The sequence below is a fragment of the Salvelinus alpinus genome, chromosome 9 (genome assembly GCF_045679555.1).
Source record: "Salvelinus alpinus chromosome 9, SLU_Salpinus.1, whole genome shotgun sequence".
Classification (NCBI taxonomy): domain Eukaryota; kingdom Metazoa; phylum Chordata; class Actinopteri; order Salmoniformes; family Salmonidae; genus Salvelinus; species Salvelinus alpinus.
In genome coordinates this window covers 34,156,271-34,182,645 of record NC_092094.1, presented here as the reverse complement: position 1 = coordinate 34,182,645, position 26,375 = coordinate 34,156,271, and the positions used below count along the sequence as shown (strand labels likewise).

Genomic DNA, 26,375 nt, shown 5'->3' with positions numbered 1-26,375 from the left:
GTGATATACAGGATTTTTGTGAGGTCCAGCCAACCTTCTGATACAGGATGCAGTGATGATTATTAAACCTGTCACCTTTTAATAAAGAGAATGACGCTATGGTAGACGGCATCCAAAGGTTTAAGAGTAGTGGCTGCTGCATTCAGGTAAATGGTGTCACCATAGTCAAGAACTGGCAGAAAAGTTCTTGCAGTACAATCTGTTCAAGCAGTATAATCTACTTGCTGCTGTTCATGGAGAGGCTAGATCTATTTTTTTTTTTAAACAAGACCACTTTAATAACTTCAGAAGGACGACTATATCTTTGATGTATGGGTGGTTTAATATATAATCCCCATCATAATTATTAACTTGACTATGCTTAAAGAGATATTAAATGTCTGATTTGTTGTTGTTACCTGGTCTTTGTAGTTGAGTCTGTGCTTGAAATGAAATACTTGACTGAGGGACCTTACAGATGTTGTATGTATGGGGGACAGAGGAAGGTGTAGTCATTAAAAAATCATGTCAACCACTATTATTTCACACTGAGTGAGTCCATGTCACATTATTCATTTAATTTGAATAACAAAGGGGCTGAATACTTATACAATTACTATTTTAGTATTGCATTTTTTATTTATCTACACTGAACATAAATATAAACGCAACATGTAAAGTGTTGTTCCCATGATTCATGAGCTAAACTATAAGATTCCCAAAATGTTCCATATGCACAAAAAGCTTATTTCTCTCAAATATTGTACACACATTTGTTTACATCCCTGTTAGTGAGCATTTCTCCTTTGCCAAAATAATCCATTCACCTGACAGGGTGGCATATCAAGAAGCTGATTAAACGGCATGGTCATTACACAGGTGCACTTTGTGCTGGGGACAGTAAAAGGCCACTCTAAAATGTGCAGTTTTGTCACACAACATAATGCCACATATGTCTCAAGTTTTTAGGGAGCATGCAATTGCCATGCTGACTGAAGGAATGTCCAACAGAGCTGTTACCGGATAATTGAATGTTAATTTCTCTTCCATAAACCTGCCTACAACGTTGTTTTAGAGAATTTAACAGTACGTCCAAACCGGTCTCATAACTGCACACCACGTGTAACATGTCATTCATTGAGCATGTTTGAGATCCTCTGGTCGACGTGTATGACAGCGCATTTCAGTTCCAAGCCAATATCCAGCAACTTCGCACAGCCATTTGAAGAGGGGTGGGGCAACGTTCCACAGGGCACAATCAACAGCCTGATCAACTCTATGGGATAAAGATGTGTCGCGCTGCATGAGGCAAATGGTGGTCACACCAGATACTGACTGGTTTCGGATCCACGCCCCTATTTTATTTTGTGACCAACAGATGCATATCTGTATTCCCAGTCATATGAAATCCATAGATTAGGGCCTAATGAATTTATTTAAATTGACTGATTTCCTTATATGAACTGTAACTCAGTAAAATCTTTGAAAATGTTGCGTTTATATTTTTGTTCAGTAAAAAAAAATGTTTTTCTTTCACTGACATTACATAGTATTGTGTTATTAAATTGTTGACAAAATATGACAATTAAATCCATTTGAATCTTTGTATTACAATAAAATGTGAAGAAATCCAAGAGGTCTGAATATTTTTGCAAGGCATTGTACATAAATACTATACTGTACATCAATAGTTAACTCCCTCCTTGTAATCCAAGCTGCCTCTGAGCTACAGTCCATAAATACATCTATAGTTAAGTCTCTCTTTCTCCCTATCCTCCCTTTCACTCTTTTATCTCTTCCTCTTGCCCTGACTCCCTTTTCTCATTCTCTGTTTTTGCCTCACGCCCCCTTAATCCCATAAAAATCTTGACAAAATCACACACACACCCACACCCGCTGACTCTGGCACACATTGCAGGGCTCCATCATGCACTCCCTTCCTTTACAAACAAGCCCATATCCTTTCTCACAAAAACACAATTACACCCTCTATCTATTCCTCCCTTTTCTCCTCTTCCAGCTTTCCCCCTGTCTTTTTTTCCCTCCACTCGGGCACGCAGAGTCTCACACACATGGTGACAGAGTGAGAAGAGTAGCAGCATTCTTAGGCTGGAACACACCCCAGGCCACACATCCACTCTCTGACTCCTTCCTTCCAAGAGACTTTTGCAGTTCTCTCCTCAGCCCCGTCTCCGGCACATGACTGTACTACACATGCTTCCTGTCAATGTCTATATTCTGGTACGATGGAACAGTCCTCATTCACCATGCAGCCATTACCATAGGAATCTGAGTTAGTAGGTTAATATAGTGAGTGTGTAGATTATGATCTCATCCCTGGCATTCCTTCGGGAAAGCCTCCTAGCGATGAGCTCCAATGTTTATTAATGATATGTAGCTTCCATGAGCTCATCCTCCCACCCCTCCACGCAGCGGGGGTCTCTGCCAGATACAGCCCCAGCATTAATACCCAGACACTCCTCTCCTGACACACATCTCTACTCCACTACTACAGGAAATGCACTATTGAGCCCAATGGCAACAGCCTTTCTGTGTGTGTGTGTGTGTGTGTGTGTGTGTGTGTGTGTGTGTGTGTGTGTGTGTGTGTGTGTGTGTGTGTGTGTGTGTGTGTGTGTGTGTGTGTGTGTGTGTGTGTGTGTGTGTGTGTGTGTGTGTGTGTGTGTGTGTGTGTGTGGCACTAAAGTGTTTGAGCTCATTGTTTTTCCAAATTATGGGGTTGTGTCCTGCTTTTGATGATGTGTTCAGTAATCCAGTCTACAGGTGTTCTAAACCTAATATGCCTTGTGTTTTGCTGTGAAACAACTATTCTCGTTATCTTGATATGCCTATTGATTGATTGGCTGGTTAGTCAGGTGATTTACAGTGGTATACATTAAACAATTTTACAATTGTCAGCGTTTGTTTATGGCTGTAGTATTCCGCCCAGGCTAATGGTTGAACTCTTTAGGTTACAGTACAGTGGGCTGATTGACATCAGTGTTACAGCCCCAGGCTGAGTCAGGACATCTGGACTGTTATGAAGCTCCTCCTCCAGTACAGTACAACCCTGCTTCTTCTAAAGGGGCTCACAACTGGTTGTCCTTGAATGGCCTTGTACTGGAGAACAGATGGCCCCACTCATACTGATCAGCACCACTCTAAAGAGGTGTTTAGTCTGAGATTTAGACAATATTCAACAGATAGTGCTGTTTAGCTTGCAGTTGATGTAATGAGACATTAAAATGAGCTGGGCTGAGTCTGTGCCGTCTGAGGCTGAAAGCACGGAGAGAGGCTTTCTCACTGTCAGTCAGGCATCTCAGCATTAGAAGCCATTAATCTTGCAAGGGAGAGAGAGATGGAATATATACAGGCCCCTTGAGGAAACACAAGGTACTGTAAGTCAGCTAATTTAAAGATGTGCTGGGTTCCTCTCCACACAAAATCAGTGTCACCCTCAACTACCTGAACGGTTTTAGATAGTGTAGAGTAGGCCACGTTTTCAGGTAATGCTTTAATGGATGGATGAGATATTGAAATATAACAGATGTCTTAGATGATTGGTGACAAATTGTACATTCCAAGTAGGTCTTGATTGAAGTGTATTGAAAATATAATTATTGTTGTGGCCAAACGGGCCAGGTTGCTACAGTACATGGCTTCTATCAGGCATTATTGAGGCCTGGGTAGTCTTAATGTAGACTTTATTTACATCCTGTTTATTGTTTTACATACACTTCGTGCATATTGTACTAATAAAAAATTACTCAAGTTGCTCTTTAACAGTTTATTAATGAAAGATTGTGGATCAGTCTGCAATGTTGATGCAATATTCTGAGAAATTGCAATATATATTGACGTCTTTGTGATAATACTGTACGTCACCATTGACTGTGATGATGAATGATTGAGGCTGTTAGAGATTGATATGTTAGCTAATGTCTTGGATTGCTATACAAACTAATCTTGTTTGGTTCCCCTGAGTCCATTAATCTCAGTAAAGTGTTTGTGTGATGTCCCTGCTCTTGGGTTACATGTATTCACTTAGCAGGCATTCTTATCTGAAGCAACTTTTAATCCAGAAACTGCAGCATTACTCTCTAGTTTGAACTCAGTATAAAGTCAAACTTTCTCTCTTCTGTCTCTCTTTCTCTCCTCTAGGCCAGAGATGACATACTGAATGGCTCCCACCCTGTTTCATTTGATAAAGCCTGTGAGTTCGCTGGAATTCAGGCCCAGATCCAATTTGGCCCCCACGTCGAACACAAACACAAGACTGGATTCCTAGAGTAAGCCCTTTTATCAGATGGCATTATCAACAATAACACTATTGTATCCAACACTACCATTCTGTACATTTCAATCTTATTTAGACACAATACTAGCATCGTAGTTTAGGAGAAATCCTTTTTTTTGTCATACCTATTTGAGTGCAGTACTCAACGGCATACGAGAATGATAACACTTGTGAATGTAGGTACTGAGGCAAGAATGACCTTGTGTGAAAACATGTTTTGGAATGGGAATGTCTGTACATGATGAGTGTAAACTTGTAAAATGTGATTTATCTCCATAGCCTTAAGGAGTTTCTACCCAAAGAGTACATCAAGCAGAGAGGTTCAGAAAAGAAAATATTTGTGGTATGTTCAGTATTATGCAATATGTTGTGGACATATGGATTCATATGTTATGAAAGGAAAATTTTAAGCAGTGCAATTCCCAAATATTCTACTGTTTTAAACTCTGAAAGGTTCATATTGCTGTATCTATTTCCCTCTGATCGTCAGGATCACAAAACCTGTGGAGAAATGACAGAGATTGAGTCCAAAGTAAAGTATGTGAAACTAACGAGGTCCCTTCCGACATATGGGGTCTCCTTCTTCCTGGTGAAGGTAAGGTATAAGGAGAGAGGCTTGTGTTCTCCAACAGACAGTAAAATTAATGATTTACTGTGTAAATACAGTTTACTGCAAGGTTAAGATTAGGTTTGAGAGAGTGTGAGTGTGGGAGAGAGAAAAATCACAGCCAAAAACATAGAAGCACATTTTGGGAGTTTATTGCAACCTTCCATTTGATATATGTCACTCTTAAACCTGCTCAGTGCTCCCAGAACAAGCATTCCCTAACTGTAAGGCTCTTAGATATGATCAAAGTTTATTGGTATTGATATGACCAAAGTTTATTGGTGCAGCAAAATGCTTACGTTGCTAGCTGCTAACAATGCAGTAAAATGTCAAACAATTAAAATGTAAGGGACTTTTTTTCTCCAAACATACAAGAAATCAAGGAACTTTGAATGAAAGATATAGAAGGAATTCAGCCTGTCTGGTGGTGGTGAGACTACGGCCATTAAAAGCTCTCTGACATTAGTTCAACCTGTGGTGCTGTGAGTCCCAGACCAGCAGATGTTTTAAAAACCTCACCAACTTACCTTGTATGAAATACAAGCTTACTGATTGAAGATATTCTCTCTAACATGGCAAACCACTTCAGATTCCAAAATCTGACTTCCTGAGTTGAATACACTGTGAACAACTACTTGAATAAGCTAAGACAATGAACACCTGGAATAGTTCTCTATACATAGCTGCCATAATAATCAAGATAATGTTATCTGCCCTTGTATGAAAATCATTGAGTCTGTACAAGCTGCTCTAAAGCTGTTACCTTGTTCCATTATTGGAGCTCTACTTTTTGACCCTGAAATAAAAACAATAGCCTGGAGAAGTGAAAAGGTAGTTTCCTCCTAACCGTTAATTTTGTGTAGTGTTCAGCTTTGCTGGAGTGGAGCCAAGAGTAGGCTCATGATCTGAAGTGAGGCGTAATGGATTGTGTGTGGGCAGAGAAGAGGAGGGCACTAGAGCCAGTCAGAGTCAGTCTGCTGCTGCTGGAAACTCCATCCTGACACACTGATGCCAGGCTGAGGCTCCCCTAGCAACAGAGGCCTAGCCTGGGGAAGGAGGGACTGGGGATGGCCTGTTCAGCAGAACAGCAGGGAGGCCCGGTTAAACAAGCCTGAACTCTGCAGGGTCAAACACCATCCGCCCTCCTCCTCCTCCACTAGGGCTCCTGACTCAGGACAGACGAACGGAACAGTGCATGTGTGTTATCTATGGCAGGCAGCTGTGCTCTGCTGCTGTTTTAATTTCTCAGAATAAAGAGATGCCCCCAGTTTTTCATCTGTGTAGGCGTTTAACACCTATGAAAATATTATCTTATTTCTTGTCTGTTAGGAAAAGATGAAAAGCAAGAATAAGCTGGTCCCACGGTTACTGGGGATAACCAAAGAGTCGGTGATGCGGGTGGAAGAGAAGACTAAAGACGTGGTTCAGGAATGGCCCCTAACCACGGTGAAGAGATGGGCTGCTTCTCCCAAGAGCTTCACCCTGGTATGACCTCGTCTCAGTCCACTCCAATCCAACATTCACAGGACCACATTCTACAGTCTTAAGGCTTGCACAGATCGCACCGAATGTGGATTTAGCATTTGTCTGGCGAACGATCAGCGCACTGTGTTTTAGGGACCACCTGCTGTAGAGGTCTGACTGCCGACATTTTTCACGTGATTCTACATGGAAAATTGGTGCGCACTCGGTTTGCAATTTATGTTCAGAGGTGCTAAGTACTCTCGGCCAGCAAACGCTAGTGGTGTGTCTGAGCCCTTAGCCTCATCTGTCCCTACATCTCATTATAGCCACAGAAATACACTATATATACAAAGGTATGTGGACACCCCTCCAAATTAGTGGATTCGGCTATATCGGCCACACCGTTGCTGACAGGTGTAGTGTAACTGCAAAATAGTATGTGTTGTTGATACTACCCCCAATCCACAGTGTTATTGTTTTCAATAAACAGTTATGTTAGTGTATATATTAGACTGTGTAAACAAGGGATTTTACTAGAAGAATGTGAAGCACTTGGATGTTTTATTTATTTGAGTCCTTTTTCAATTTAGTGTTTTGGTTGTTGTCAACACTGTTGTTTTTTAAATTTTATTTCTTCATCGTTTTTTTAAACCAGATTGCGTTGAAGATTAATAGGGAGTACAATTTTGAAACATACTCGGAGGTGCATTTGCCAACATTGATTTGATTGTAGTATCACATTCCTGTCTCGCTTAGGAAGCCGTTGAAGTATGTGGAGTTAGATATTAAAATGAGTATGTCTCATATTTTATCAGCTCTTTGAAGACTTCAGGATCGTAGTGGAATGGAGTCAAAGTATGTCTGTTCATCAGGAGAAGGAATGCTGAAGGTGTTGCCATCATACTGTTAGTCCATTCAAAGATTCTTTCTAAGCACTACAACATCTTCCTGTGCTTGTGTAGAAGGAAGGGAACTTTGTGAACTTAGAGCACAGCATGGCAAAGAGCTGTGACACATGCTGTACTCCCCATACGACAACACATACACTTCTCAATTTCCTTGATATGAATACTATGAGCCTATATAATGACAGATAGGGATTTATGTGATGACGATATTGCCACGAGAGTAATCTATTCTAGTGGACCTGTACTGTAACTTCATTGTCTCTCCTGACAATCATGTTGTACCCTGCAGGATTTTGGGGAGTACCAGGAAAGTTACTACTCTGTTCAGACCACAGAGGGGGAACAGATCTCTCAGCTGATTGCAGGATACATCGACATCATTCTCAAAAAGGCAAGTCAAGATAAACCAGAAACACTTCCCACAAGTATTTTCTTTTGACACCTTTTGTTTTCCCCTTCCACAGAAGCAGAGTAAGGATCGTTTTGGTTTGGAAGGAGATGAAGAGTCCACCATGCTGGAGGAATCTGTCTCTCCAAAGAAGTAAGGATCCCTCATACTGCACATACTATACAATACATAGGATGCTGGCCTATTTACATTGAGAATGCTGACCATCCATATTCAGGGACTACAGACAAGTTATTCCTCATGTCAATGTAAACCTTGATTTAATTGTGCATATACTGCAATCACATTTCTGCCTGCCCGACATTACACCCCTGAGACAAATAACACGAAATGAGTTAGACTCTGCATCCTGAATTTTCCAATAACATACAGTACTTGTGAGATCATGTGTTCTCTGAAACATGATAACAGAATGCCCTCGGTTGTCCCTCTCTCCTTAAGGAATATTAGCTTTTATGTTTATTTTTTCTGACCTCCATAAGAGAAATACCCCAGGGCAAGACGGATATATTAGTATTCTGCAAACAAAAACGAAATCATCAGGAAGACATGAATAAAAGGGATACTTTGTGAGTTTTATCTACTTCCCCAGAGTCAGATGAACTTGTGGGTACCATTTTTTATGTCTGTGTTGGGGGGGGGGGGGGGGGGAGTGCATTGGGATTATTTAAGATACTCTTTGAAGAGGTAGGGTTTCAGATGTTTTCAAAAGATGGGCAGGGACTCTGCTGTCCTAGCTTCAGAGGGAAGCTGGTTGCACCATTGGGCTGCCAGTACAGAGAAGAACTTGGACTGGGTTGAGCTAGGGGTGGGAGGACCAAGATACCAGAGGTGGTTGGGGTATGAAGGTAGTTAGAGGTAGTTTCGCAAACCAATGCTAACTAGTGTTAGCGCAATGACTGGAAGTCTATGGACATCTGCTAGTCAGTCATTATGCTAAGACTAATTAGCAATTGCGCAAGCGCTAGTTATCAACTTCCTTCAAACTGCAAGCAGAGACATAAAAATGGTATCCACAAGTTATCTGGCTCAGGGGAAGTAAAGGGCCTCATTGCCAAAATCCTGAAGTATCCTTTTAATTTGTCATGTTCATGGAAGCCATTTTTTTATTTTTTATTCTTATCTCCGATGATCACAGCTAGCCTAGTTTTTATCCTTGCTTGGCGTTGCAGCTTGACTCCTACAGTATATAAACTCAGCAAAAAAAGAAACGCCCTCTCACTGTCAACTGCGTTTATTTTCAGCAAACTTAACATGTGTAAATATTTGTTTGAACATAACAAGATTCAACAACTGAGACATAGACTGAACAAGTTCCAAAGACATGTGACTCACAGAAATTGAAAATTGTGTCCCTGAACAAAGGGGGGGTCAAAATCTGAATTAAGTCAGTATCTGGTGTGGCCACCAGCTGCATTAAGTACTACAGTGCATCTCCTCCTCATGGACTGCACCAGATTTGCCAGTTCTTGCTGTGAGATGTTATCCCACTCTTCCACCAAGGCACCTGCAAGTTCCCGGACATTTCTGGGGGGAATGGCCCTAGCCCTCACCCTCCGATCCAACAGGTCCCAGACGTGCTCAATGGGATTGAAATCCAGGTTCTCCGCTGGCCATGGCAGAACACTGACATTCCTGTCTTGCAGGAAATCACACACAGAACGAGCAGTATGGCTGGTGGCATTGTCATGCTGGAGGGTCATGTCAGGATGAGCCTGCAGGAAGGGTACCACATGAGGGAGGAGGATGTCTTCCCTATAACACACAGCGTTGAGATTGCCTACAATGACAACAAGCTCAATCCGATGATGCTGTGACACACCGCCCCAGACCATGACGGACCCTCCACCTCCAAATCGATCCCGCTCCAGAGTACAGGCCTCGGTGTAATGCTCATTCCTTTGACGATAAATGCGAATCCGACCATCACCGCTGGTGAGACAAAACCGCGACTCATTAGAGAAGAGTACTTTTTGCCAGTCCTGTCTGGTCCAACGACGGTGGGTTTGTTCCCATAGGCGACGTTGTTGCCAGTGATGTCTGGTGAGGACCTGCCTTACAACAGGCCTACAAGCCCTCAGTCCAGCCTCTCTCAGCCTATTGCGGACAGTCTGAGCACTGATGGAGGGATTGTGTAACTCGGGCAGTTGTTGTTGCCATCCTGCACCTGTCCCGCAGGTATGATGTCCGGGCATCTGGGCATCTTTCTTTTGGTGTTTTTCAGAGTCAGTAGAAAGGCCTCTTTAGTGTCCTTAGTTTTCATAACTGTCACCTTAATTAATTGCCTGTCGTCTGTAAGCTGTTAGTGTCTTAACGACCGTTCCACAGGTGCATGTTCATTAATTGTTTATGGTTCATTGAACAAGCATGGAAAACAGTGTTTAAACCCTTTACAATGAAGATCTGTTTGATTTTTACAAATTATCTTTGAAAGACAGGGTCTTAAAAAACTGACATTTCTTTTTTTGCTGAGTTTATAATACAGATAGACTGTTGTCCTGTCACTCTGAGCCCAGACACCGAGTGTGTCTCATAGCGGATCCTGCTGGGATAGACACTGGGCATCATATCACTCCCTGCTGTTTAGGGGCCAATGGACTCATGTTTTGTTTCTCAGCACGGAACATAATTGCTGCCTCTCAAAATAAGCAGTAATTAACCAATAGTGAATGTGACAATCTGTTTACAGGGGCAGTGGAACAGCTCTTTTCATGTGTTTTAGTCTATCAGTACTAACTCACTGTTATGGCTCTGTTACTACTATCCTATTTTTATGGAGAAAATACTGAGTATTATGTTTCCTTATCAGAAGATGCCCTGTAAAGGTCCTAACATCCATCTCCCTCTCTCTCTCCATCGTTCTCTCTCTCTCCTCTCAGGTCGACCATCCTGCAGCAGCAGTTTAACAGGGTGGGTCGTGTGGAGCATGGCTCGGTGGCACTGCCAGGTATCATCCGCTCCGGGTCCATCGGTGGCCCTGAAAACACCTTCAACATGGGCACCATGCCCTCTGCCCAGCAGCAGATCACCACAGGGCAGATGCACAGAGGACACATGCCCCCGTTGGTGAGCATGCCCGCTGGCACCCATACCAATGTCACACAGTAGGAGCAGTGATGTGCAGAGAACCTTGCTTACACCATCACTAACTACGATCTTTGTCTGTGTAAAATGTGTGTGTGTTGTCAGAGCTTGGCCCAGCAGGCCCTGATGGGGACCATTAACACCAGTATGCAGGCAGTGCAGCAGGCCCAGGCTGATCTGGGGGAGGTAGATAACCTGCCTCCTCTGGGACAGGACATGGTGAGTTCCCTCCTCCATTCACTGGACTAATCCCCCTTCACACACCACAGCCACAAAATTACACCATTCAATACTGCTCAACTTCTCCCACACGTTCAACCTTTTAGTCCACGCAGCCTGGTCAGTGAAGATTAATTTACTCTTTTTTTTTTGCGTTTTTGGAAAATATATTTTTGTATCCCATTAAATGTATTCTTTTAAAGTTTGGCATTTTTCCTCTATGTGCTTAGATAAGCATACTGTAGAGAGGGGCTGAGTTTGTTCGTCTTTTTGAACTCCCATGTTTCACGTGTAAATAGGTGGTGGAAATTGACTGTAAATATGAAAGATGTACTTTAAAGCTGGAAACTGGTTGTGAAGAAGCCCTAGTCCTGATTTAAAAAATATATATATATGAGCTGAAAATCCCCCACTGTGATGAAAGCCAATACCCGTCCTTCTCCCTCTCCTGAAAGGCGTCCAGAGTTTGGGTTCAAAACAAAGTGGATGAGTCCAAACATGAAATCCACTCTCAAGTAGATGCCATAACTGCCGGAACAGCATCTGTGGTTAATCTTACTGCAGGTGAGTGCCCAAGAGTTTCCTTACTGATATTTGGAACCATGTACTCATGTAGAGTTTTCTGTTATATTTGCACGAGAATCCTTGTTTATGAAAGGCCTCTAGACTTAGCTCGAAAATGCCCTCTTAAAAATAACAGCCGCTTATCTTCAAGGGCAAAACCCACAGGGATAGAATCAAAACACACATTTTCCAAGTCGATCTGGAATGACTAGGGAGGAGGGGTCTGAGTTCCCTTTAGATAATGGAGCATTTCCCATTTGCCCTAATAAATATTTCCATTGATGAATAAATAGTGAGCGTGTTGTCCTGAAGCTTAACTAGCTGACAGCCTCTCCATGCTGTCCTCTCCCTGCCTCCTGTCTGGAGCTGTGCCATGCTGCTCCACACTGCTCCCTGCCAGCCTTTCAATAGGTTTTAATCTATCCCAGCCATCTGTTGAATGGCACTGAGGCTCCCTGTTATCATCCAATAGAAACTTTTACCTCTCCACAAATGACTATCACTTCTCTCTCGCTCTCTCTCTCTCTCGCTTTCTCTGTGTGTGTGTGTGCGTTTGTCTCCACAATACCATATCCAATGTGTTTTCATTATGATGATAGTGACACTGATGTGTGTGTTATTATGGCACCACTCAGGTTGCTGCTTGTGGTTTGGGCTGAGAGAGTGGCAGAGCAGAATGTATAACAACGGGTTAACGAGGACTGTCTCTTTTCCCTAGGTGACCCTACAGACACAGACTACACAGCGGTGGGCTGTGCCATCACCACCATCTCCTCCAACCTGACAGAGATGTCTAGGGGGGTGAAGCTGCTGGCAGCGCTGGTGGAGGACCAGGTGGGCAGCGGGCAGAACCTGATGGGAGCTGCCAGGACCCTGACAGGGGCCGTCTCTGACCTGCTCAGGTCTGTGGAGCCTGCAGCTGGAGAGGTACAGACACAAAACGGCACTGTTCTACCAATCACATCTGCTCTATTCTCCGTATTACAATGATTACACAGAGATTGAGACGTACTGCATGTGGACTTCCTTTTTAACAAAGACACTAGTGTGTTTCTTTTAGTATGTTTTCGAAAACAATAATGATGTGTTCTGTTAGAAATAATCACTGGGAGCTGGTGATGTGAACTGTATCTGAGAGCAGCGGAGTGCTGTGATTGTGCTGTGGTGCCGCGGTGGGGTCAGTGTTGTGAATGTGGCGATGTCACTCCCTCCCATGCAGCCCAGACAGACGGTGCTGACTGCAGCAGGAAGTATAGGCCAGGCCAGCGGGGACCTGCTGCATCATATGGGGGAGGGCGAGACCGACGAGAGGTTCCAGGTTGGACTAGACTTTCCTCGCTATTTCTATAGTAACTGCTGCAAAACAGGAAAACACACATGTTCCCCCAGTCCCTGTTTAAAGCTTCACACACACTTATGTAACGGTATCAGGCTTTGTTTTCTTTAGCTATTGTAATTGAATGGACAGCAAAAAGTCTGCGCAGCTCTGCTGTGAGTCAGTGAGTGACATTGATGAATGTGTTTCAGGACATTCTAATGAGCCTGGCCAAAGCGGTGGCCAACGCAGCTGCCATGATGGTCCTCAAGGCCAAGAATGTGGCCCAGGTGGCGGAGGACACAGTGTTGCAGAACCGAGTGATTGCAGCTGCTACTCGGTGTGCCCTTTCCACCTCACAGCTGGTGGCCTGCACCAAGGTACTGCCCTGACTGACTGCCACACCCCTGTCCCTGTCTCCTGTAGACATGAAGGACAGCTCAGGGCAAGAACTGAGATAAGAGCTGGCTTACTGAAATTAAATGGCTGTTTGTCCTATCTCTAAATTCCTAGTACAGAGTAGCGTATGCTAAGTTAGTTTTGTCAACAATAACATTATCATTCTTTTACACACCAAAATGAGTCCACTAGCATCTCTGAATGTGTTTAATTTTGAGTGGACAGTCGAGACTGATTGTGGACTGTTCGTCCAGGTGGTGAGCCCCACCATCAGTTCTCCGGTGTGCCAGGAGCAGCTGGTTGAGGCAGGGAAGCTGGTGGACCGCTCGGTGGAGAGCTGCGTCAAGGCCTGCCTGTCTGCAACAGACGACAGTGAGCACCTGAAGCAGGTAGGTGCCGCGGCCAACACGGTGAGCCAGGCACTCAGTGACCTGCTGCAGCACGTACGCCACTATGCCAGCTGTGGTGAGCCCATCGGACGCTACGACCAGGCCACAGACACCATCATGACCGTCACCGAGAGCATCTTCACCTCCATGGGAGACGCAGGTGAGCTCTGGGAGGGGAGGGGAAAGGCGGATGAAGTTGGGAGGGGAGAGACAGCTAAAGTGGAATGGGAGGGGAGTGGTTCAGAACTTTTTGGGAGGTGGGGAGAGAACTTTTCACTCTTGATTCATCTTGCAAGTATTTTCACATTCCTGGCTAGTTCTGGCATTCAGCAGTTTGAGTCTCAAACCTTTAGCTAGCTATTATCAAAGGACGCAAGATGTAATAATTATCATTCAAGTAGACAGGACTATCCAGCCTGTTTCTTGTCTTTGATTTTCTTGAGACTTTCACTGGGGTTGTTCCTATGTATTTTGACTGAGTGGGACCTAAGATGTTGTCAGGTTATGGTTTATATTAACTGACCTTCAATACCCTGCTGTTCAAACATTTTCAAAGCCTGAAATGTTTGTTATGGGTTGCCCATGAGTCTGAAGAATTCCCAACCCCAGCCAATCCTCAAGGGGTCGTAGAAAGCATGTCATCGAAAACCACTACAGAGCTTAAAATCTGCTCTCAATCACATTCAGTGCGGCTTTGAAATGTAACTGAAAACATATGACTTTAAAAAGTGTTTTAGGGCTTAAAACTCTGACTTTCATAAAACATCGTAAAATAAAAACTGAAGTAGATCAGCCAAGTATAATTTATTATGAAATATGTCTTTAAAAGTCCCATTTCACTGATAGGGAAAAAAATGTGTCTCTAAGGCTGTAGTCTGTAAAGTACCCTCGATGTCGTGCCTTTGATAGTCTTCTCTCCAGTTATTTCTAGCTGGAGGTGGGTGTTTAGCAATAACAGTTTTTATAGGCTGACTGGGGGAAATACGGTAGCTTCTGTACAGCACTATAGAGGTTTTATAGTGCTTTTATTCTTCTATTTCCTCACAGAATACACATAAAGACGGATGTATTTTTTATAACCAGTGAGGAAGACAAAAGTAAACTGCTGTGGTACTATCAGTACGATACCAGAAGGGGAAAAGGAAATTGTGTAGTATAGTGTGTGAGGTCCAATGAGGGATCAGTTTCTGTGTAGATACTGTAGATACTGTTGCACAGTCGGGAGACATTGACCCTGGCTCTGTCTCTCTCCTCTCTCTCTCTCTCTGACCCTGTGTAGGGGAGATGGTGCGTCAGGCCAGGGTGCTGGCTCAGGCCACTTCTGACCTGGTCAATGCCATGAGGTCAGATGCTGAGGCCGAGGTGGACGTGGACAACTCTAAGAAGCTCCTGGCTGCAGCCAAACTCCTGGCTGATGCCACGGCCAGGATGGTAGATGCTGCTAAGGTACGGGGACAGGGACAACCACAATGCTAGCCTACTTAGAGTTCTACGATAGATTGTTGTATGCCATTAGTGTGTAAACTGTACAGTATGTCATGTTAGTGTATTATCATTAGTGTCATGTCTACAACTATAACTAGAATTCCACTGCTGTCATTTGTTGGAAAGGAGATTTATAGTATTCCTAATGTAGTCTGGGCTGTAGCTTCTCTTTAGAGCTGAAATAATAAAAGTGCAGGACCAATGGTTCTTAATAAGCCCTTGGCGCTGTAGACAAGTATAAATGAGCAGGATATTATCAATGTGAAAATGCCAGGCAAGTGAAACGATGCTTATGCTTTTGCTCTGTGACACATTCATCACAACACTGCTGCCATTACAAAGAGGAAATAGGAATCTTGCACTGGTGGTTTCCTTGGAAACTGTCAGAAAGCAGACAGTGTCTAATGCTGCTCTGCATTTAATATACGGTCACAGTGTTTGGAAATTGTTCAGAGTGCTACTGAGACATGTGGTGTACAGTCACAGTGTTGGGGAAATGTTCAGAGTGCTACTGAGACTATGAGAGAGGGTTTGATATTCCCTTTGCCACTGCAGAACTACGATTGTAGTTAGTGGTGATTTTGCTTGTTGTGTCTGTGTGTGCCTGCCTGCCTGCCTGTCTGCCTGTGTGTGTGTGCGCATGCGTAAACAGGGAGCTGCAGCTTACCCAGAGAATGAGGACCAGCAGCAGAGGCTGAGAGAGGCAGCAGAGGGGTTACGTGTTGCCACTAACGCTGCAGCTCAGAATGCCATCAAGAAGAAGCTGGTCAACAGGCTGGAGGTGGGTTGGGTGGAGAATGAGAGAATATTGTAACCTTTGTGCTAACTTTGAGTCCCTGTCCAGTTGTAGCTTTGTAGCAATCAACGTTTTCGACTTTACACTACTATGTCCTTTCTCTCAAACAAACCCCATAAGTCCATCCAACACCATGACGCACCATTAAAGAGGAGTGTGTGTCAGACCCCCCTACATAGATATGTGTGAAGATGCATAGACCCCCCCCCCCCCCCCCAAGCCTTAGGAAAGAGCATTGCAAAAGGTTAAATTAATTAGAATTCATTTGCACAAATGAGGTGTTGTATTTATTCTCTACATTATTTCTGTTCCTGCAGCAGGAGTATGTGAATCCTATTAGCTGTGTGAATTAGTTAATCGTAGTGTAGAGATCTGGGTTTAGCCCCTAGTATTAGTAGGCCCCTAAAGACCAGACCCGCACTGCACTGGAGCTTCCACTGCACACACTAACCGAAGGCTGGAATCAGTTTGATATTTGATGCATCATTCTCTGTAGCCTGTAATGGTAATAGCTTCCACTCCAAAGAGGAATCGGAGATAATAAAAACCATTTAGAATGTAATGTGTTTAGATTAACTGAGCACATACCTTCACCTGCCCTTTCATATGGCTGAAATGTCTCTTACTGATCTCCTAAAGCTTTGTATTAGTTTGTGTTTCAACACATTGCCATGTGTGTTGTCCTTACCAGCATGCTCTGCTTTTAAAATAATACTAAATATGTAGTCTGTTTGTAGTTTATCTGTTTCTGTTTCACCAGAGAGAAATTAAGTCTCTCTCTCTCTCTTTCTCTCTCATTTCTCTCTTCCTTTCTCTCTCTCCATCTCCCTCTTTCTCTATTTCTCTCTCTTCCTCTCCTTTCCTCTTGAGAGATGAGCCAGACAGGCAGCATTGTGCAATCTGTTTGTTTTCCACAGGACAAAGATAGCATTGTTGTTCAGGTTCTTGTTTCATCCTCCATCCTTCCACCCACTTTTCTCTCACCACTTTCCATTTTGTTGATACTTCAAAGAAAGTAATCTGGGTGTGGATTAATGGAAATACAAAAAGTGTTTTGTACAGAGCTTATGTATTGCATTTTGAGAAAATGTTGTCCTCGTCCCAAAATACACTACCGTTCAAAAGTTTGGGGTCACTTAGGAATGTCCTTGTTTTAGAAAGAAAAGCATTGTCCATTAAAATAATATCAAATTGATCAGAAATACAGTATAGACATTGTTAATGTTGTAAATGACTATTGTAGACTATTTTTTATAATGGAATATCTACATAGGCGTACAGAGGCCCATTATCAGCAACCGTCACTCCTGTGTTCCAATGGCACGTTGTGTTAGCTAATCCAAGTTTATCATTTTAGAAGGCTAATTGATCATTAGAAAGCCCTTTTGCAATTATGTTAGATATTCAATTAAAAATAAGCCATTTCCAGCTACAATAGTCTGTAACGTCCATCGTTAGGAGAAAGAGAGGAGGACCAAGGTGCAGCATGGTAAGTATCCATTTTAATAAGGATACTTGAACAAAGAACAAAAACAATAAACCGACGAATGAACGAAGACGAAAGAGTCCCGTATGGTGACAACACAAACACAGGAACAGGAACAATCACCCACAACCCACAATACAAAACAGGCTACCTAAATATGGCTCCCAATCAGAGACAACGACTGACACCTGCCTCTGATTGAGAACCATATCAGGCCAAACACATAGAAATAGACAAACTAGACATACAACATAGAATGCCCACTCACATCACACCCTGACCAAACAAAACATAGAAACATACAAAGCAAACTATGGTCAGGGCGTGACATAGTCATTTACAACATTAACAATGTCTACACTGTATTTCTGATCAATTATTTTATTATTTTAATGGACAAATTTTTTGCATTTCTTTCAAAAACAAGGACATTTCTAAGTGACCCCAGACTTTCGAAGGGGGGGGGGGGGGTGCCTTTCATTCAATTACTTGGATTCCACAAATATCCAACATTTTACCTTTTTGGTCAGTTGTTGATGTCCTCTAAGAAATGATTTAAGAACTCTTTGGCTTAGTTTGTGACCCCTCATTATGTTTGATCTATCTGGGAAGCTCAATCTGATACTGTATACAAAGCAGTATTATAAACCAGGTAGTTTGAGCCCTGGATGCTGATTGACTGAAAGCCATTTTATATGAGACAATATACCACAGGTATGATGCAAAATTACTTGTTTACTGTTCTAATTACATTACTAACCAGTTTATAATAGCAATAAGGCACCTCGGGGGTTTGTGGTATGTGGCAAATATATCATGGCTAAGGGCTGTATCCAGGCACTCCACGTTGCGTCGTGATTAAGAACAGCCCTTAACCGTGGTATATTGGCCACAAACCCCCGAGGTGCCTTAATTATACCACCCTCATCTATGTCTCTGATGTAAAACACATACCTACAACAATCTCTGTCAATATCTCTCTCTGTTTCTGGAACAGATTGCTGCTAAGCAGGCTGCGGCTGCTGCTACTCAGACCATCGCAGCTGCCCAGAACGCTGCTGTGTCCAATAAGAACACTGCCTCTCATCAACAACTAGTACACAGCTGCAAGGTACAGTAATATGGGTAGAGATTGATCACTGAGGATCACTGTTAGATCACTCTGGTGAAATACATACAATATTGAATCGATTACTACATTGGCAGCATTTATATTGCAGGTTTCATTGCATTGTTTTAATCAAATGATATGTCTACTTGAAGGCAGTGGCAGACCACATCCCTCAGCTGGTCCAGGGGATGAGGAGTAGTCAGGCTCAGCCAGAGGAACTCAGTGCCCAACTAGCCCTCATCATGGCCAGCCAGAGCTTCCTACAGCCTGGCAGTAAAATGGTGACGTCTGCAAAGTCAACTGTCCCCACAGTGACGGACCAGGCTGCAGCGATGCAACTTGGCCAATGTGCCAAGAACCTGGCTACCTGCCTAGCTGAGCTACGGACAGCCACCCAAAAGGTAAGTTCTGTACCCAGAGGTGTAGCACACACCCTCACAGCCCCGCAAGGCGGAGGTTGGGGGCTCCCCCCGCCAAAAAAAGTATACTTTTTATTTTTCATGTTGGGGTTGTTGTCCCCCCGGAGGTTGGGCTCCCCAGATAGTGAACATGTCATTAGCCGTTAATTTTGGGGGGGAATTACAGGAAATTGGCTTTAAAACGGAAACATTTTATCTCAGCCTCATTGCAAAATGTGTCAAATAGCAGGAAATTAGGTCAGTGATTCTTCAAAATCGGAACAATAGTTGTCCGGTTGAGAGAAATAAATGTTATAGTTGAAAGAAAATACATTTTGTTGGATTATTTGAGCTTAAAATGTAGAGTACCAGTTTTTGTTATTTTAACTATTTTCTACATTGTAGAATAATAGTGAAGACATCAAAACTATGAAATAGCACATTGTAGTAACCAATCATGTAGTAACCAAAAAAGTGTTAAACAAATCAAAATATATTTTAGATTCTTCAATGTAGCCACCCTTTGCCTTGATGACAGCTTTGCACACTCTTGGCATTCTCTCAACCAGCTTCACCTGCAATGCTTTTCCAACAGTCTTGAAGGAGTTCCCACATGCTGAGCATGTGTTGGCTGCTTTTCCTTCACTCTGAGGTCCAACTCATCCCAAACCACCTCAATTGGGTTGAGGTTGGGTGATTGTGGAGGCCAGGTCATATTATTGATGTCCTTTAGTAGTGGTTTCTTTGGCTTTTTGGAGGAATCTCAAATATAAAATATATTTTGATTTAACACTTTTTTGGTTACTACATGATTCCATATATGTTATTTCATAGTTTTGATGTATTCACTATTATTCTACAATGTAGAAAATAGTAAAAATTAAGAAGAATCCTTGAATGAGTTGGTGTGTCCAAACTCTTGACTGGTACTGTGTATTTAGGGGAATTTAAGGGAAAATATTTGTTTGGTGAATTTTCTAAATACTTTCAATATCATTAATTTCCATCTCGGCTCTATGGTTGGAAATGCCCTTGTCCGGAGCAAAGGATCCCAAATTCAAACTCTCCAAAATAGTGTTTAAAATTCTAAAAAATAATGGATATTAACTTTTAAAAATCTCATGTAGTTTCTTGAAATAGTTCTCTGTGACTTTAAAGAATATTTTTTTCAAAACTGTGATTCCTAAAAGATGTGTCTGGAGATTGGTCAACTCCGTCAGATTTGTCTAAAATCCTAAATTAATCAGGAATGAGCAGTGTCAGCTATACCATCAGGACCCCTTATTCATGTCCTCATTACATGTAGTGCAACAAGACCGCTCATGGTCTGTAAAGTTCTCTACTTTTGAGAGATTTAAACCAGCAATATTGGAATCACCATGGTCACAACCATAAACTGTCAACTCCATCTGCCTGATAGATTAAGATAGAATATGAATAATGGTTCAAATATGTTACATTTAATTAGGTTTTAGAGTCATAACGCAACTGAGGAAAAACTTAATTGCTACTATGTATACCACTTAAATGAAGAATACAAATGCAATTTTTGTTTCTGTAAAACATAAACTCTGTCAATTCTGAAAGATCTGATAGAATGGTTATGTTTTTATTGGGGATTTTCAAATGAATAATTTTTCCATATTTTACAAATGTTTATATTAAACTTTTATTTTTAGAGGCAAAAATATGTATGTTTTGAGTATCTGTTGTCAACTCCGTCAGTGGCTTGTCAACTCCGTCACTGATGGCTAACCCCCTTAATGAAGATAATGTTTTTTGTCAATATTTAAAAATATATATTTTAATCAATGGACAATAATTGTAAAACAGAAATGCGTTTTATTGTGTCTGATGGAGTTGACATAAATCCAGTTAGTTGCTTTTTAAGAAGAGGAACGTGATTAAGGGGTTGTTCCTTTACATGGTGTGATAGCTTTCAAGAATCCCTGAGCTCTAAATCAGCAACATTTTCTCTCATCCTCACAGCAAAATGTGTAAAATAGCATGAAATTATGAAAATGTTTCTCTCTGCTCCATGGCAAAAAAAATCATAATTGTTTAGCGGGGGCCCTGCGAAAATGAGCTACGCCACTGCCTGTACCCCTCTATCCACAGCTACTGATAGTCATGTTTTCATACAGGAAGCACAGCTTCTGTGCTCTGTGTGAGAGAGGTTTGTGTATGTGTGCTTCTGCAGGCCCATGAAGCCTGTGGTCCTCTGGAGATAGACTCTGCTCTCAGTGCTGTCCAAACTCTGAGGAGTGAGCTTCAAGATGCCAGGATGGCTGCGCACAATGGGCAGCTCAAACCACTTCCTGGGGAATCGGTCAGTTCATTATAGAATACATTGATTTGTTCCAGTCATGCAAAGCAAATCTGCAGATGTGTGAAAATGCATGACTTGGTGCTCCTGTGTTGTCCCTACAGCTAGAGAAGTGTGCCCAGGACCTGGGTAGTACCTCCAAGGCTGTTGGCTCCTCTATGGCCCAGCTGCTGACCTGTGCTGCACAGGGCAATGAACACTACACAGGTAGGAAAGCAAACACAGCGTGCACTGAGAAGTATTGAGCAGTACAAGAGGAATGTTCACCTAAACTTTTGACAGACATCATTGAGTGGCTGTGTAGAATGTTTTTTCTGGACTAGACTTATTATTTTCTGTCCTTTTAGTTAGATTTTATTATTTGACATTAGGAACCGTTTTCAAATGTCACGATCAGCTACAGGGTCTCAGTAAAGCTCTACTCTACCAAGTGGGGTAAGAGAGGTTATAAAGTAGGCAGTAGAAACCCTAACAATCATTCACTTTCCTTCTACCAATAGATATACAAGTGTAATTCAATTCTTGATTTAGTGATGATGTTATCACTATTGCCTAAGAGCAAGCAATAAACCCGATGGGTCCTGCTGCACAGCCTGTCATTTTCTATAGCCTCCATTCTAGCTCCATTTAGTCTCTCAGGAGAATTGATGAAGACAAATTTGAATAGTGTATTCTAACAATGGCTGCTCCCTCCCTCCCAGGCTGTGCTGCTTCACGTTGGGTCCCAGGGTGCTACTCTCTCCTCATTCATCTTATTTTCACTAGATTCAACATTCCATTAGCAATGGGCTCCACTCGGCTGGATAATGAAATTTGATGCAATTTGCTGCATTCCCTCATCTCAGCTTTGTGTGTAATAAGTAAAGCCCCAATCTCACATGGTGCCTCGTTCTCCTATCTATCTAATTTGTTTTAACAATAGGGGTGCTTTAGGTTGGGCTCACTGTGCTATTCCTACTGTTCAGTTACACATTACCAACAACTCGTTCTATTCATTTTGAGCACTAAAGCTGCACCTCTGAATGGGTGTATGTCTTGATACAGGACATATTTAGTGAAGTGATAATGAGATTGAAAGGAAGTGATATTCAGCTTGCAGTTTGTCTAGTGAATAAATCATGATACAGCTATCCAGAGTCAGTAGGTTGTTTAGCTGCATCTTAAATAACAATGATGAGGCACACTGGGATGTTGACACCAGGTTTTCCATCATTATTTCCTGGACTAGCTTTGTTAATCCAACTCCAAGACTTCCACTCACTCTAACACTGTCTGTCTCTGTTGTGTGTAGGAGTGGCTGCCAGGGAGACTGCCCAGGCCTTGAGGACACTGGCCCAGGCAGCCAGAGGTGTCGCTGCCAGCACTAAAGAACCCCAGTCTGCGGCGGCCATGTTGGATTCTGCCCAGTACGTCATGGAGGGCTCTGCCATGCTCATCCATGAGGCCCACCAGGCCCTGGTCTCCCCCGGCGACGCAGAGAGTCAGCAAAGGCTAGCACAGGTGAGGAACTCCTGACATCCAAACTGCTCGCGTGCGTCAACAAGCATCTGCATAGCCAGGCGCTAAAAGAGAACTTGGTTCTATTTGTGACGCTTGATGTGCTGCAAGTCCCGCTTCTCCCATCTCATTGGTTTTTAGGAGCATATACCCACATGGGTGATTGAAAGATGAACTGAGGTCCATACTCCAGTTCAATTGGTGGTGGTAATGCACCTTAACGTTGGTTGCCAACCACCATATAAAGTCCAAAGAAGAAGAAGCCTGAAGGAGGAGAGATTACTAGAAACTAACTCGGTTTACCCTTTTATCTGTGGATTAATTGTCAGAGTAGAGGACCTTGTGCATTTCAGGTAAAATAACAACCCAATGTTTATATCCCAGGACAAATTATCTAGAAACAAAAAGCTAGCTAGCTAAATTGCCATAAATGCTTAATGCTTTTCGACCTTACCCAAATTAATATAAACTCAATAAAAAAACAAAGGTCCCTTTTTCAGGACCCTGTCTTTCAAAGATAATTCGTAAAAATCCAAATAACTTCACAGATCTTCATTGTAAAGGGGTTAAACACTGTTTCCCATGCTTGTTCAATGAACCATAAACAATTAATGAACATGCACCTGTGGAACAGTCGTTAAGACTCTAACAGCTTACAGACGGTAGGCAATTAAGGTCACAGTTATTAAAACTTAGGACACTAAAGAGGCCTTCCTACTGACTCTGGAAAAACACCAAAAGAAAGATGCCCAGGGTCCCTGCTCATCTGCGTGAACGTGCCTTAGGTATGCTGTAAGGAGGCATGAGGACTGCAGATGTGGCCAGGGCAATAAATTGCAATGTCCGTACTGTGAGACGCCTAAGACAGTGCTACAGGGAGACAGGACGGACAGCTGAACATCCTCGCAGTGGCAGACCATGTGTAACAACACATGCACAGGATCAGTACATCTGAACATCACACCTGCGGGACAGGTACAGGATGGCAACAACAACTGCCCGAGTTACACCAGGAACGCACAATCCCTCCATCAGTGCTCAGACTGTCCGCAATAGGCTGAGAGAGACTGGACTGAGGGCTTGTAGGCCTGTTGTAAGGCAGGTCCTCACCAGACATCCCCGGCAACAACGTCGCCTATGGGCACAAACCCACTGTCGTTGGACGAGACAGGACTGGCACAAAGTGCTCTTCACTGACGAGTCGCCGTTTTGTCTCACCAGGGGTGATGGTCGGATTCGCGTTTATCGTTGAAGGAATGAGCATTACACCGAGGCCTGTACTCTGGAGCGGGATCGATTTGGAGGTGGCGGGTCCGTCATGGTCTGGGGTGTCACAGCATCATCGGACTGAGCTTGTTGTCATTGCAGGCAATCTCAACACTGTGCGTTACAGGGAAGACATCCTCCTCCCTCATGTGGTACCGTTCCTACAGGCTCATCCTGACATGACCATCCAGCATGACAATGCCACCCAGCCACACTGCTCGTTCTGTGTGTGATTTCCTGCAAGACAGGAATGTCAGTGTTCTGCAATGGCCAGCGAAGAGCCCGGATCTCAATCCCATTGAACACGTCTGGGACCTGTTGGATCGGAGGGTGAGGGCTAGGGCCATTCCCCCCCCAGAAATGTCTGGGAACTTGCAGGTGCCTTGGTGGAAGAGTGGGGTAACATTTCACAGCAAGAACTGGCAAATCTGGTGCAGTCCATGAGGAAGAGATGCACTGCAGTACTTAATGCAGCTGGTGATCACATCAGATACTGACTGTTACTTTTGATTTTGACCTCCCTTTTGTTCAGGGACAAATTATTCAATTTCTGTTAGTCACATGTCTTTGGAACTTGTTCAGTTTATGTCTCCGTTGTTGAATCTTATGTTCATACAAATATTTACACATGTTAAGTTTGCTGAAAATAAACGCAGTTGACAGTGAGAGGACGTTTCTTTTTTTGCTGAGTTTAGTTGGTTCCGAGTTTGTTTTGCTAATATTTATTTCAACCTGCGTGTCCTGATCGCGTCTGGTGTGGATGGACAAAATCAACATGCAAGCAATGGCACACGCATGCGCCCAGTCTAGTCAGCGTGTGACAGACTTCCTGTATTGACGTCCTATTCAGACAGTTGTGTTAATGTTCCAAGCACAGTCTTTTCTGTTGGGCTCTTTCCTCTCCTCTACATTCTGGATGATAACCGATTTGTAAACCCTGCTACTTTCCATAACAATGATCTGCTTTAAGGGTTGCTATTTTCTCTAGCTCCAGTAAAACTGCTTATTTGCAGCAGGGCCCTTTGGGAGATAAACATATTGGTTGGCATATGTCTGTGACGGTAGCATAAATTAGTGACATGGATTGTCGTGCTCCGCTTGCAGGCTGATTTGCATTTAAGATGTTTTTCCTTCTCAGAGCTGTGCTCTGTGACTGTGGAGCGTGGTTAGAATGTGTAATGTCAGCCCACTGACAGGCTGATCTGTGATGTGTTGCAGGTGGCCAAGGCAGTGTCCCACTCTCTGAATAACTGTGTGAACTGCCTGCCTGGCCAGAAGGATGTGGACATGGCCCTACGAAGCATCGGAGAGGCCAGCAAGAAGCTGCTGGTGGACACTGTGAGTCCTGCTGCCAGACCGGCGAGGCTGCAGTTTGGAGTGTTGATTTTATTACACATCTGAACATGAGTGCTTATAGAGAGTCAATGCTGTCCTAAACCTAAACACACAGTTGGCATATATTACCTCTAGTCATTAATCATCTACGCAGACATTTCACAACTATCCAAGGAAAAATTGAACATAAACATAACACAAATACCATACGAATTATTATGTAACAAATAATACTGATAATAATGTACGGAATACTATACTTGTGTTTTTCCTGTATGTCTCCAGCTCCCCCCCTGCAGTAAGTCTTTCCAGGACGCTCAGAGTGAGCTGAACCATACTGCTGCAGAGCTCAACCACTCAGCAGGAGACGTGGTCCATTCCTCCCGGGGTACCAGCAGCCAACTGGCCGTGGCTTCTGGGAAATTCAGTGAGGACTTTGATGAGTTCCTGGACGCCGGCGTTGAGATGGCTGGACACACTCAAGTAGGTATCATTATCTGTAGCAGGTCCCAACAGCCCCATAGAAATATCTGATTCCTCTCCTTTGAAATAGGTCTGGACAAATGTTATGACGCCTGAATAAACTGTTGGTGGACAGGAGCGGTTTAGATTTAATAGGATCAAATGGAAATGCCTCTGAGGTAGTCATGTTGAGTGGCTTCAAATTTTTCTGTCGCTTGAGCACTTAAGCTATTTTGATTCATTTGTTAATTAGGCCTTTTCATCTAATTCACTTAGGCACATGATTGTCCCCGAGAGCGCTAACACAGTCAGACGTAATGAGATCTTTGATGATGTTCTGGTTATTTTGCTCATTAATTTGGATAGATTGTGTGGGAGAGCAGTTGATGTAGCATGACACACAGGCCTTAATCAGGCTTAAATGAGTAGGGGACTGGCTGGCTGAGGTGGGGGACACCGTTCACATGATACCAGTTTCATAGGCCATTCCACCAGAATGTGACAGTTGTTGACAATAAGTACAGTTGCATTTTCCTGGAAAGATGTGTCTTAAATAACATGTTGACCACTCTTCAACATATT

At 43.0% G+C, this 26,375-nt stretch overlaps 1 protein-coding gene across 4 annotated transcripts in view; it reads left to right on the top strand.

The window, feature by feature from the left end:
• The window catches only part of tln2b (talin 2b), a 130,823-nt gene that overhangs the window by 75,557 nt on the left and 28,891 nt on the right, over positions 1-26,375 (top strand). For all 4 annotated transcript variants that reach the window (XM_071416838.1, XM_071416835.1, XM_071416836.1 and 1 more), the window contains 22 exons: positions 4,138-4,265; positions 4,553-4,616; positions 4,764-4,868; positions 6,210-6,365; positions 7,542-7,643; positions 7,717-7,793; positions 10,541-10,727; positions 10,851-10,964; positions 11,420-11,528; positions 12,247-12,455; positions 12,748-12,846; positions 13,056-13,223; positions 13,497-13,791; positions 14,911-15,077; positions 15,769-15,897; positions 18,396-18,509; positions 18,662-18,910; positions 21,108-21,236; positions 21,338-21,440; positions 22,525-22,733; positions 25,215-25,334; positions 25,617-25,814. In XM_071416838.1, the coding sequence (XP_071272939.1) occupies positions 4,138-4,265; positions 4,553-4,616; positions 4,764-4,868; positions 6,210-6,365; positions 7,542-7,643; positions 7,717-7,793; positions 10,541-10,727; positions 10,851-10,964; positions 11,420-11,528; positions 12,247-12,455; positions 12,748-12,846; positions 13,056-13,223; positions 13,497-13,791; positions 14,911-15,077; positions 15,769-15,897; positions 18,396-18,509; positions 18,662-18,910; positions 21,108-21,236; positions 21,338-21,440; positions 22,525-22,733; positions 25,215-25,334; positions 25,617-25,814 (3,231 nt within the window). The remainder of the gene's footprint in view (positions 1-4,137; positions 4,266-4,552; positions 4,617-4,763; positions 4,869-6,209; positions 6,366-7,541; positions 7,644-7,716; positions 7,794-10,540; positions 10,728-10,850; positions 10,965-11,419; positions 11,529-12,246; positions 12,456-12,747; positions 12,847-13,055; positions 13,224-13,496; positions 13,792-14,910; positions 15,078-15,768; positions 15,898-18,395; positions 18,510-18,661; positions 18,911-21,107; positions 21,237-21,337; positions 21,441-22,524; positions 22,734-25,214; positions 25,335-25,616; positions 25,815-26,375) is intronic.